At 41.9% G+C, this 13490-nt stretch overlaps 1 protein-coding gene across 1 annotated transcript in view; it reads right to left on the bottom strand.

Annotated features, from left to right (window-relative positions):
* The window catches only part of timm50 (translocase of inner mitochondrial membrane 50 homolog (S. cerevisiae)), a 34172-nt gene that overhangs the window by 8284 nt on the left and 12398 nt on the right, over positions 1-13490 (bottom strand). Inside the window, exons 3-4 of the mRNA XM_047392710.1 lie at positions 8531-8562; positions 4822-4843 (exon numbers count right to left, since the gene is read on the bottom strand). Coding sequence (XP_047248666.1) covers positions 4822-4843; positions 8531-8562 — 54 coding nt within the window. The remainder of the gene's footprint in view (positions 1-4821; positions 4844-8530; positions 8563-13490) is intronic.

Below are 13490 nucleotides of genomic sequence, written 5' to 3'. Positions count from 1 at the left end.
TGACACGGCACCCCAGACCATCACTGACTGTGGGTACTTGACACTGGACTTCTGGCATTTTGGCATTTCCTTCTCCCCAGTCTTCCTCCAGATTCTGGCACCTTGATTTCTGAATGACATGCAGAATTTGCTTTCATCCCAAAAAAGTACTTTGGACCACTGAGCAACAGTCCAGTGCTGCTTCTCTGTAGCCCAGGTCAGGCGCTTCTGCGCTGTTTCTGGTTCAAAAGTGGCTTGACCTGGGGAATGCGGCACCTGTAGCCCATTTCCTGCACACGCCTGTGCACGGTGGCTCTGGATGTTTCTACTCCAGACTCAGTCCACTGCTTCCGCAGGTCCCCCAAGGTCTGGAATCGGCCCTTCTCCACAATCTTCCTCAGGGTCCGGTCACCTCTTCTCGTTGTGCAGCGTTTTCTGCCACACTTTTTCCTTCCCACAGACTTCCCACTGAGGTGCCTTGATACAGCACTCTGGGAACAGCCTATTCGTTCAGAAATGTCTTTCTGTGTCTTACCCTCTTGCTTGAGGGTGTCAATAGTGGCCTTCTGGACAGCAGTCAGGTCGGCAGTCTTACCCATGATTGGGGTTTTGAGTGATGAACCAGGCTGGGAGTTTTAAAGGCCTCAGGAATCTTTTGCAGGTGTTTAGAGTTAACTCGTTGATTCAGATGATTAGGTTCATAGCTCGTTTAGAGACCCTTTTAATAATATGCTAATTTTGTGAGATAGGAATTTTGGGTTTTCATGAGCTGTATGCCAAAATCATCCGTATTAAGACAATAAAAGACCTGAAATATTTCAGTTAGTGTGCAATGAATCTAAAATATATGAATGTTAAATTTTCATCATGACATTATGGAAAATAATGAACTTTATCACAATATGCTAATATTTTGAGAAGGACCTGTAGAAGCAACAGAGAGCCCCGTCTCTGACGCGCTGCGAAGGAAGGCTGGTGTGACACCAGATGGACGGACAGTTTGCAGATAAAAGCTGACATTTTTAACCCACTACTCATCATCAGTAAAATACATTTTTAGGTTTGAAGGTGGAGGCTCCATTATTTTTCCCATCAGTGTGTTTTACTGCAGCAATGTGCTGGAATGGAGGGATTAACGGAGGGAATAAACACATGATGGAAAATACCCGAAGAGACGAGCCAGGTCAGCTCGTAAAGAGGAACAATGAACAAGAACAGGGCAGAGGAACACCAGGAACAATATGAAGGAGGGGAAAAACTAAGACTGGAAATGCCTCATAAAAATCAGGAAACAACCAAATGGAGGCAAAGATGAAGAGGAAGCAGAGAAGAAGGATCTGATGTAGTAAAGGAGCAAAGAGAGAGGAAAACAGGGGAATCTAACTGATGAAAGGAGGATTAAAACCAAGGAAAACTGGATAAAAATAGGAGAAAGATGAGATGAAGGGTGGAATAGAACCATGTAAAACACATTCACCTCCTTTAATCATCCCTTCTCCATCCTGCTGATAAACATGTGAGAAGCAGGCAGTTTGGGTCCCATTTTTGGTTGCTATGAATGCCCATCTCCCGCAGTCTACGGGCAAAAGGCAGGGTACACCCTGGACAGGTCACGAGTCCATCGCAGGTCTACACAGAGACAACCTAAGAGGGATTTTTATGTATTTCTGCTTCCCTCCAGCAGGTCAGCATACATTCAGCAGGAGATGCTGGTTTACTTCCAGTTTGCAGACATTGCAGCTGGAAGCCGGTTTAAATCCTGAATCTTTAGTTTGATCCAACTGCTGCTATAAACCATTCTGACCGGATGTGATGGACATCTGGCAGCTTCAGACCGACCGGGTCGATCTGAAGCTGTTAACTTCCAATCACCTGCTGATATAAACAATCAATGCAACCAAGTCCCTGAGGTCCAGTTCTGACGGAGCTGTTTATCCTTCTGTTCATCAATCAATACGCCCATCTGCACCTCCATTCATAAAACCAGGCTGTGATTCCTGCAGATCTCCAGACATTTTTACAGAGCAGGAGACAGATGGAGAGCTAGGAGTGGAGGAGGTAGAGTTACAGACGGGTCTACAAACGGAGGAGGAGGAAGTGGACCTCTGGGAGTTTAATGGGACAGATAGACGAAGGCTGGACACGAGGAGGAACAGAGTTTACCTCTTGGACAGACATATGAATGAACCTTTCAGTTCATCTTCGGCATGAAGAAGCTCCATGTTGAAGATGAAGATTAAAAGCTGATGAAAGGTCTGTGTTTCATGTTGACCCATCTTCAGGTTTCAGTTCAGTTTGTCAGTGTTTCAATCAGAGCAAACACATCTCACTCTGCTCTAAATGATTTTCACAATTAAACGATCTGCAGCAGAAAAGCAGCCAGAAGAAACACCTGTTGAAGAATGAGGTCTCAGATTGTCGCCAATAAATCCGTTTGTTTTTAAACCCTTAGATTTATACGAAGGAGGAGAATCACGAACCATCCTAAATATACACCCTCCTCACATTTAGCTCCGTTCCAACCACAGACCTCTGAGTATTTTATGGGGATTTTGTGAAAGACCAACACAAAGTGGTGCATACCAGTGAAGCTGAAGGACTCTTACAAATAAAGATCTGAAAAGTGTGGAATGCATTTTTATCCCTTTTACTCTGATTGCCCCAAATAAATCCAGAGCAACCAGATGCCTTCAGAAATCACTTAATAATGCGGCCAGAGTCCAACAGGACAACCACCCTAAACATACAGCCAGATACAATAGGATAGTTTAGATCAAATGTTGGAATGGCATAGTCAAAGTCCAGACCTAAATGCAACACTCTCCATCTAATCTTACTGAGCTTTAGCTATTTATCAAACAAGAACGGGTAAAACAGTCTGTAGATGTTCAAAGTTGGTGGACACAAATCCCAAGACCTGCGATGGACCTGCAGACAAAGATGGTTCTACAGAGTTCTGACTCAGAGGGGTTAAAAATAAATGTACACACTTTTCAGGCGTATTTTGTTAAAAATAATTTTCCTTCCACTTCATCATTCTGCTACTTTGTGTTCAGTTGGAACGAGACTAAATAAGGGTTAAGGTGTATGAAAACTTTTGATCAGCACTGTAAATGTTATGGAGACGTCTTTTAGCATGTTGTGGTCCATTTCCTTCATCTGGACGTTTGTCAAGTCAGCGGGTTCTGGATCGCTTTGGGAGGATGAATGATGGGATGCGGCCATATGGGCCGAAGGCTGGTACAATAGGAGGGGAGCATTTATGAGCGCCGTCCAGATTCTGAAGTGACCCATCACCGAAGCAAACACACACACACACAGTCTGTTCAAACATTTCCACAGATACTCAGACATCATTCAGATTTGGGTTTTCCAGCAGAACAAAGCTTGGTTCTGTTCAGCCGACATAAGTATGAGCTCTTTCTTGTTTACTAAAAATAAAACCCATCACCTTCTACCCTCCCTGTCTGGCATCAAATCAGACAAACGTCCTGTTTTAGTCCAGTTAATTAAGGAGCAAACGGACCCCAGAACAGAAGCTAGAGACCTAGTGAAGATGCTGCTGAAGCTGGGTAGAGGGTCATTATCCACAGTGAAACAAGTCCTAGACCATCAGGGGCTGAGAGGCCACTCAGAGAGGAAGAAGCCATCACTCCACAAGCAACATAAAAACATTACACAGTTCCACCAGAAGGTCGATCGTACCAAAGTGATGTCAGAGCTTCCCTAACTCAGAAAAGCTGAAGCTAATTACAAAGCTAACAGACAATTTTACAGCACAGAATTTGTGGCCATCAATAGTCGTGGTTTTGGGCTGTGGGCCGATCTTTGGATAGACCATTTCACCTTGAAGGTATTTCATGGACACAGTGATTCCCACAGTCTTCAACAACAACTGAACAAAGCAACAAGATCACTAAAAGCAGGAAGGACAGACTGGGAAGCATCTTCTCCTCCACAAGAACCATCAGCACCGGCACCCCCCAGGGCTGTGTTCTGTCCCCACTCCTCTTCTCGCTCTACGCCAATGACTGAAGCTCAGTGGACTCGTCTGTGAAACTCCTGAAGTTTGCAAATGAAACCAGCGTTATTGGTCTGATCCAGGGCAACGAGTCTGCATCCAGACAGGAGGTGGATCAGCTGGTACACCGGTGCGGTCAGAACAACTGGAGCTTAACCCACTAAAGACTGTGGATATGATGGTGGACTTCCAGAGAACCTCCCCCCATCATCCTCAACAACACTGCATCTAGTGTGGTCCACTACTGGAACCAACCTGAGGTGGTCCTCCCACATAGACACTGTTCAGAAGAAGGCCCAGCAGAGACTGTACTGTAGATGTCCAACCTTCCACAGGAGCTGCTGGTGATCTTCTACACTGCCATCATTCAGTCTGTCCTGTCTTCATCCATCTCAGTGTGGTTTGGTTCATCCACCAAACAGGACAAGTCCAGGTTTGCAGAGAGAATCATCAGGGCTGATATTCTCTCCATCCATGACTTATACAGGTCTACAGTTTGGAGAAGGGCAGCAAACATCTCTGCAGACCCCTCACACCCTGCACACAAACTGTTTGGCCGTTAACCTTCAGGTGGCGCTGCAGAGTGCTGTTAGCAGAGATCTGCCGCCACAGAGAGTTTCTTCCCCCAGGCTGTTTCTCTGATGAACGCTTGACAGTCAGAGTTTCAGATCCATTTCAGGCATTTTGACACCAACACTGTATTTAAAATGTCTTCATTGAGGACAAGATGGAACCAAAGTCAAATAACTTGTGTTAAACTTGGCAAATAGAGCTGGTCCTGATTCTGAAAACACAAAAACATCTAAATTAAATCCACTCACCTTTGTCGAACTCATCTGGAATCTGCAGGAAAAAGAACAGAAGAATAAATAAAATCTGCCTGGAAATCATTTGAATAATTAGAGTAAAACCATAAAACAGCGGCGATGATTAAATGCAATACACAAGAATTTTATGTTTTAGCTGAAAAAGTGGAGAACATTTTCAGGTGTTTTCCTTTATAAGAGGAAAATCTCTGTTGTGCGTTTATTAGCATGATGTCATAATAATCTACATGTTCATTTATTGCAGCTTCGCTCTGACATGAAACAGACGGGGAGGAGGTGGAGCTCCTCATTTAAGCCAGCAGCAATATGAAAAACCAGCAGGAAAAAAATAAAATTACAAACTGGTTCATTACTGCATTCTGAGTTAAAGGTGTTTTAAAAGTCAGGGGAGCAGTGCGGCGCGTGGCAGTCCTGGGTTCAAGTCCCGACTCAGGACACCCAGGTTTCATGTCTTTTCCTTCTCTCCACCCAACTTCCTGTCTGACTACTTTGGAAAAATAACAAGTGACATAATATAAATAACAAAAGTGTCGCAAAAAAACTAAAATTTACAAAGAGCTTTAAAAAGGTCAGGACAGAGCGGGTGACCATTTGGAGCTGCAGTGAAGGGCTCCACCTTGTGGCTGAGATGCAGAAATGCATTCCCACCAGAGAACCTCTGGTGGGAATGCACCATGCACCATGCACCATGCACCATGCACCATGCAACCTTTTATATAAACATAAAGAGTTCAACAGCTGATCTTTAACCCTGTGCAGGATCCACTTATTGGAATGTCCATTGAGCTCAGTGGTTCTGCAGGAAACAGAACCTCTGCAGCACTGATCATAAAGCCGAGTCATTAAACCGATCATGTCAACAGCTCCACATTTGGACCGATGCGGTTCTCAAGTTGTTCGTCTTAAACTTCAAGAAGTCCTCCTGATGGTAATGATGATCATCAGAGGAACACGTGGTGCAGCGATGTGTCGGTGCAGAGCGAGGTGTGAAACAGCTCATAAGGAGCATCAACTGCAGGGAGAGCAGCAGGAGGGCCTGCATTCACTCTGCATGGGAATAACACCACAGCATCATCATCATCATCATGTCAGCAGGCTAAATGGGACAAAAACAGCTCATCGGACTTACACCTGCAACACCAACACGGCCCGTTGAAACCAAATGAGGGTTTAAAGGCACGTTTCTATTTTAAATGCTTTTGCACAGAACGGCTTTGAGTTTATTCGTAACATGGAGTAAAATGTCATTAAATAGCAGCGAGCAGGAACTCTCAGAGAGAGTTTAGGACAAACCCAGAGATGTTTCATTCCATCAACAAACAAATAAAAACCTGCAAAACCAACTAGATGTTTTTCTGAAAGAAAACTGCTCCTTAGGTTTACATGAAACTAAATAAAATGCACATTTTTATCCTTATTTGAATAATATTACCTAAACAGGTCAGTTAGAGTCTGTTCCATACTGAGAAAAATGGATCAAATAAATAACCCTGGAAAAAATGATTCATACCTGATCAAACCTGGCCAGCGTGGAGCTGATTTATGAATCTATGGTTTTATCGTTGTTATAAAACTCCTGCCATGTTTTAAAGGCCTCCAATGTGACAGTGAAACTGTCTAATTAAACTTCCTAGTTCACCACATACTGGGTGCCGCCATCCTCCTCCTGATCAGTGTGGTTCTGGTTGGACAAACTCTAGGGGGTAGTTTCTTGGTTTTATTAAAACAGAATAAAACCTAGAAGGATTGTGGACATCTCATTAAGAAGCAGAAGTGAAACATCTCAAACGTCAACTAACAGATTTAATTAGCTGCTCCAGTCTTCAGCTTCAGCAAACTCAGCGGGTTGGTTAGGATCAGAATAAACGAGACCTGAAAGTTAATTGGAAAATATTGTTTCTGTTTGGGTCAGAAACGGCACTGAAGTAGTGGCGAGCCTGAAGTTGGCATCTGACTCAGCACTTGAAGAACCATTTCATTGTTTCTAAAGAATCTGGACTGACTTTGTTCAGCTCTGGTCCAAAATCTAAAACACTTAAACTGGTCAAATTGGAGCTGAATTATTCAAAACTAAACAAGGTAGTTTGAAACAGTCTGTATGCAGCCTTTTATTATGCCTTTTTAACAAATACATAAAAGGTTTCAGTCATCACTATCTGTGTTCTACAGCCGACCCGTTTACTGTACAATAGTTCGGTCCAGGTTTGACTTTCTCTAAGGAGATTCTGAGGGAAACTATCTGATGTATCCTCAGATTATTAATACAAAAATATTTTATTTTAGCTGCACAGCAATAAACAAAACATAAAATATTCTATTAATTTTTTAGATGGAATGAAATCAATCATGATAAAAATCTGCCTGCCTAATAAAACATTTATTTTTCAAAGTATATTTTGCTTCAAACTGTAAAAAAAATATTTAGAACAAATAAATAAGCACAAAATATGTGATTACAATGACTAGTGTATTAACATGTTTCTCTGTGAATCAAAACTAAAATTTAGATTAAATCCAAATATCCCTGTTACTTTATTTCTAGGAATCAGATTAAATCTGGAGGCTGAATGAAAGTTCTGGATTCTTGGGTCGTGTGAAAAGCTTATTTTTAGGTTCCCAGTGAAACACCTTAGAGACGAGCGACACACGCCTCCTGCTCAGCAAATGCTCCCCAAGAGGACGACGGTGAGCAAAGTGTGCCGATTGTCACCATCTGGACCCAGTAAAACGGTCCTCATGTAACAGAAGTGTGCCCTTTGAAGTGTCTGGTCCCAGACCGACACCTCTGGGACCAAATCCTGTCTGAGAGCTGCAGCAGAGACACCGAAGGTGGACCATAAGGTCCAGGCCAATTGGCTCTCTGTGGTGGAAATGAAACAATGGGAATCACTTCTGATTTTACTTTAGAACCAGTGCAGCATCGGAACCAGCCACACAGTTATTTGGGCTCTTTCTTTGATTCTGGAGCGACAGCTCAGATAAATTCACAGATTCTTTCATCAGTGTTCTCAATTATCTGCCAAGTGTGTCTGTAAACTGCAGCAGGACAATGAGCCCCTGGGGAGGGGGGGTTCTGACAGGAACATCAGCCCGAGTCCGAGTCCAACCACACATCTGTCAGACACGCAAACACATCACAGAACCCTGGGCAGAACCTCAGGTTCCTCTGATGGTCAGAGACCCACTATTATGAGGCTGGGAAATTTAAAGGTGGGATCTTCATCAAGTAGATCTTTAATCAGCTGTGATGGACAGAAGCAGCTCGGGTGGATCCATGAAAACACGACTGTGACCAGAACATCCTGCTTGGATGGTGTGAAGAGGACAGAACCATCAATCAGTCTGTGAGTGTGTGTGTGAGAGAATGTGTGTGTGAGAGTGTGTGTGTGAGAGTGTGTGTGTGAGAGTGTGTATGTGTGTGAGGGTGTGTGTGTGTGTGTGAGAGTGTGTGTGTGAGTGTGTGTGTGTGTGTGTGAGGGTGTGTGTGTGTGTGTGAGAGTGTGTGTGTGAGTGTGTGTGTGTGTGTGAAAATGTGTATGTGTGTGTGTGTGAGTGTGTGTGTGTGTGAGAATGTGTGTGTGAGAGTGTGTATGTGTGTGAGGGTGTGTGTGTGTGTGTGAGAGTGAGTGTGTGTGTGAGAATGTGTGTGTGAGAGTGTGTGTGTTTGTGTGTGTGTGTGTGTGTGTGTAATCCATCAACTCACCCTGGCTCCTTGCTCATCCACTGAATTTGTGCCTAAAGAGGAAAAAAAAAGATTTGTTGTTGATGTTTGGGTTCAAACAGAATCAGAGATCCAAACCAAAGAGTTGTTTTGGTTCTGGTCGTACAAAAATAAAATCTCACGATTACAATTTAAAGTGGTTCACCAGTTAGCTGGGATCTACCTGGATTTGGATCAGAGCGCTGACAGGTGTAGTCTGGGTGGGGGTTTATGCCCCACCCGTAATCAGGGTCCTTCAGACATCATGTCTCATCTCAACCACAGAAACATTCAGAATCTGAGGGAAACATCTGGAAAAGGTCTAGAATTCATCCCTATTGTCTTATTATTGTGTCTTTGACTCAGTGTCACCTACTCCACGATGGACTCAAGTTGGACTCATTGTTGGGTCTGATGATCTGTTTGTTGGACCTATTACGCAAAATTCCCTTTTCGAACGTCCCGCCGGCTGGTTTTACCTTACAGGTGCTTTACAACGGCTGCCCTCAGAGGCAGATGTTCTGTTGGCTGCAAAGACCCACATGTGTCCATGCACATTCTGTCAGATTACAGAGATTCAAGGCCTCATTTTATTTTTGAGGGCAATGTTCCAGCCACATTGCCGTAGACATTACTAGTTTGTGTGAATCACTTCACCACCGACTGAACTCAGGTCAGAACATGTCAGGATTTACAGAAAGACTGAAGAAAAATTCAGTCCCTGCTGTTGGTGGCAAATCTGCAGATGACAGAAATGTAAGTACTTATTGTGTCTTATAAGCTTTATTTGCACATGTACGAAGTGCTGGTTGGGGGCGTGGCCAGATAAAGCTAATTTGCATAAAAGTGGCAGAGCCCTAAAACAGCTCATTCTGAAAGGAGCTCAGAAAAGGGGAAATTGAGGCGGTGAAATCTCATTATCTGAGAATGATTTTGTGTGAAAAATGCATTTAACATGTTTTGTATAGGCCATAGACCTATCCCAAATGTTTTACGGTCACCTTTAAATCAGATGAAGTGTCTGGCACAGATGCTAAAATTCATCCAAAACAAGTCCCTTTACCGAGGAACCTGTAGATGGAAATCTCTGGTTATTAATCTGACGTGGAATTAAAACAACAAGTAGTTTGGCTGCGTTACAGTCCTGAGAAGGAAAACACCAGAATCTGCAAGTTGGGCTTCAGAGGAATCACCAACCAACATCCACCAGACTAACAGTTCAGTTATTCAAGTCAAAGGAATACTTTCAGAAAAATCTTCTCCTGTAAAAGATAAATGTGCAAAATAAAATACCAAAGCAGCAGCTGAGAAACACATTCATATTCCCAAAGCTGATAAAGATCCAGAATATCTCCAAGGATGGACCCGTTTCACAGCAGACGCAGCTCAAACATTCCTCATAAGGCCGGAAGCAGACTATAAAGGGACTGAAATATCTCACTGCACAACAGAGTCTAACTGAAAGCTGGAGACCCAACTGTGTGACCAACAACCATCCGTGGAGCTGCATACGAGACGGGTTCATCGGACTGCAGAACTCGGATCCAGACGGTTTATCCTTCCCAGAAACCTGCTGTTAAAACCTTCTCTAACCTGATTGTAGAGGTTCCACAGCTACATCTAGTTAAGGCTAATGTTCTCTAAAGACCTGGGGCCTCATGTACGAAGCGTACTTGCACACAAAAATCTTGCAGCGCAACATTTTATGCACAATGTACTAAAATGAACGTTACGTGAAAGTGTGCGGAAGCCACGCAAACTTTTTCAATCAATAATAAACTACAGAAAAGTAAAACTCACTAAAAACAAAACTCACTCCTATATCCACTGAAATATGACTCCATTCAGCTGTATTTAATTCATGGAGCATCAAAGCTGATGTTTCTTCATGACTTTGAGCTTTTATGGTTTAAACCAGCGTGATGAAACCAAATCACATTCAGCCTCAATAACGTCACACACCTCAGAAAATGATGGAAACAACCTCAGAAAATGATGGAAACAACCTCAGAAAATGATGGAAACAACCTCAGAAAATGATGGAAACAACCTCAGAAAATGATGGAAACCACCTCAGAAAATGATGGAAACCACCTCAGAAAATGATGGAAACAACCTCAGAAAATGATGGAAACCACCTCAGAAAATGATGGTAACAACCTCAGAAAATGATGGAAACAACCTCAGAAAATGATGGAAACAACCTCAGAAAATGATGGAAACAACCTCAGAAAATGATGGAAACAACCTCAGAAAATGATGGAAACCACCTCAGAAAATGATGGAAACCACCTCAGAAAATGATGGAAACAACCTCAGAAAATGATGGAAACCACCTCAGAAAATGATGGTAACAACCTCAGAAAATGATGGAAACAACCTCAGAAAATGATGGAAACAACCTCAGAAAATGATGGAAACAACCTCAGAAAATGATGGAAACAATCTCAGAAAATGATGGAAACCACCTCAGAAAATGATGGAAACCACCTCAGAAAATGATGGTAACAACCTCAGAAAATGATGGAAACAACCTCAGAAAATGATGGAAACAACCTCAGAAAATGATGGAAACAACCTCAGAAAATGATGGAAACCAACTCAGAAAAAGATGGAAACCACCTCAGAAAATGATGGAAACAACCTCAGAAAAAGATGGAAACAACCTCAAAAAATGATGGAAACAACCTCAAAAAATGATGGAAACAACCTCAGAAAAGGATGGAAACAACCTCAGAAAAGGATGGAAACAACCTCAGAAAAGGATGGAAACAACCTCAGAAAATGATGGAAACAACCTCAGAAAATGATGGAAACAACCTCAGAAAATGATGGAAACCACCTCAGAAAATGATGGAAACCAACTCAGAAAAAGATGGAAACCACCTCAGAAAATGATGGAAACAACCTCAGAAAATGATGGAAACAACCTCAGAAAATGATGGAAACAACCTCAAAAAATGATGGAAACAACCTCAGAAAAGGATGGAAACAACCTCAGAAAAGGATGGAAACAACCTCAGAAAAGGATGGAAACAACCTCAGAAAATGATGGAAACAACCTCAGAAAATGATGGAAACAACCTCAGAAAATGATGGAAACAACCTCAGAAAATGATGGAAACCAACTCAGAAAAAGATGGAAACCACCTCAGAAAATGATGGAAACAACCTCAGAAAAAGATGGAAACAACCTCAAAAAATGATGGAAACAACCTCAAAAAATGATGGAAACAACCTCAGAAAATGATGGAAACAACCTCAGAAAAAGATGGAAACAACCTCAAAAAATGATGGAAACAACCTCAGAAAATGATGGAAACCACATCAGAAAATGATGGAAACAACCTCAGAAAATGATGGAAACAATCTCAGGAAATGATGGAAACCACATCAGAAAATGATGGAAACAACCTCAAAAAATGATGGAAACAACCTCAGAAAATGATGGAAACAATCTCAGAAAATGATGGAAACAACCTCAGAAAATGATGGAAACCACCTCAGAAAATGATGGAAACCACCTCAGAAAATGATGGAAACAACCTCAGAAAATGATGGAAACAACCTCAGAAAATGATGGAAACAACCTCAGAAAATGATGGAAACAACCTCAGAAAATGATGGAAACCACCTCAGAAAAGGATGGAAACAACCTCAGAAAATGATGGAAACAACCTCAGAAAATGATGGAAACCACATCAGAAAATGATGGAAACAACCTCAGAAAATGATGGAAACCACCTCAGAAAATGATGGAAACAACCTCAGAAAATGATGGAAACAACCTCAGAAAATGATGGAAACAACCTCAGAAAATGATGGAAACCACCTCAGAAAATGATGGAAACCACCTCAGAAAATGATGGAAACAACCTCAGAAAATGATGGAAACAACCTCAGAAAATGATGGAAACAACCTCAGAAAATGATGGAAACAACCTCAGAAAATGATGGAAACCACATCAGAAAATGATGGAAACAACCTCAGAAAATGATGGAAACAACCTCAGAAAATGATGGAAACAACCTCAGAAAATGATGGAAACAACCTCAGAAAATGATGGAAACAACCTCAGAAAATGATGGAAACAACCTCAGAAAATGATGGAAACAACCTCAGAAAATGATGGAAACCACATCAGAAAATGATGGAAACAACCTCAGAAAATGATGGAAACCACATCAGAAAATGATGGAAACAACCTCAGAAAATGATGGAAACAACCTCAGAAAATGATGGAAACAATCTCAGAAAATGATGGAAACAACCTCAGAAAATGATGGAAACAACCTCAGAAAATGATGGAAACAACCTCAGAAAATGATGGAAACAACCTCAGAAAATGATGGAAACAACCTCAGAAAATGATGGAAACAACCTCAGAAAAGGATGGAAACCACCTCAGAAAAGGATGGAAACAACCTCAGAAAATGATGGAAACCACCTCAGAAAATGATGGAAACAACCTCAGAAAATGATGGAAACAACCTCAGAAAATGATGGAAACCACCTCAGAAAATGATGGAAACCACCTCAGAAAATGATGGAAACAACCTCAGAAAATGATGGAAACAACCTCAGAAAATGATGGAAACAACCTCAGAAAATGATGGAAACAACCTCAGAAAATGATGGAAACAACCTCAGAAAATGATGGAAACCACATCAGAAAATGATGGAAACAACCTCAGAAAATGATGGAAACCACATCAGAAAATGATGGAAACAACCTCAGAAAATGATGGAAACAACCTCAGAAAATGATGGAAACAATCTCAGAAAATGATGGAAACAACCTCAGAAAATGATGGAAACAACCTCAGAAAATGATGGAAACAACCTCAGAAAATGATGGAAACAACCTCAGAAAATGATGGAAACAACCTCAGAAAATGATGGAAACAACCTCAGAAAATGATGGAAACCACCTCAGAAAAGGATGGAAACAACCTCAGAAAA

This window comes from Girardinichthys multiradiatus, chromosome 18 (genome assembly GCF_021462225.1).
Source record: "Girardinichthys multiradiatus isolate DD_20200921_A chromosome 18, DD_fGirMul_XY1, whole genome shotgun sequence".
Lineage (NCBI taxonomy): Eukaryota > Metazoa > Chordata > Actinopteri > Cyprinodontiformes > Goodeidae > Girardinichthys > Girardinichthys multiradiatus.
This window is presented reverse-complemented; position numbering and strand designations above follow the sequence as displayed.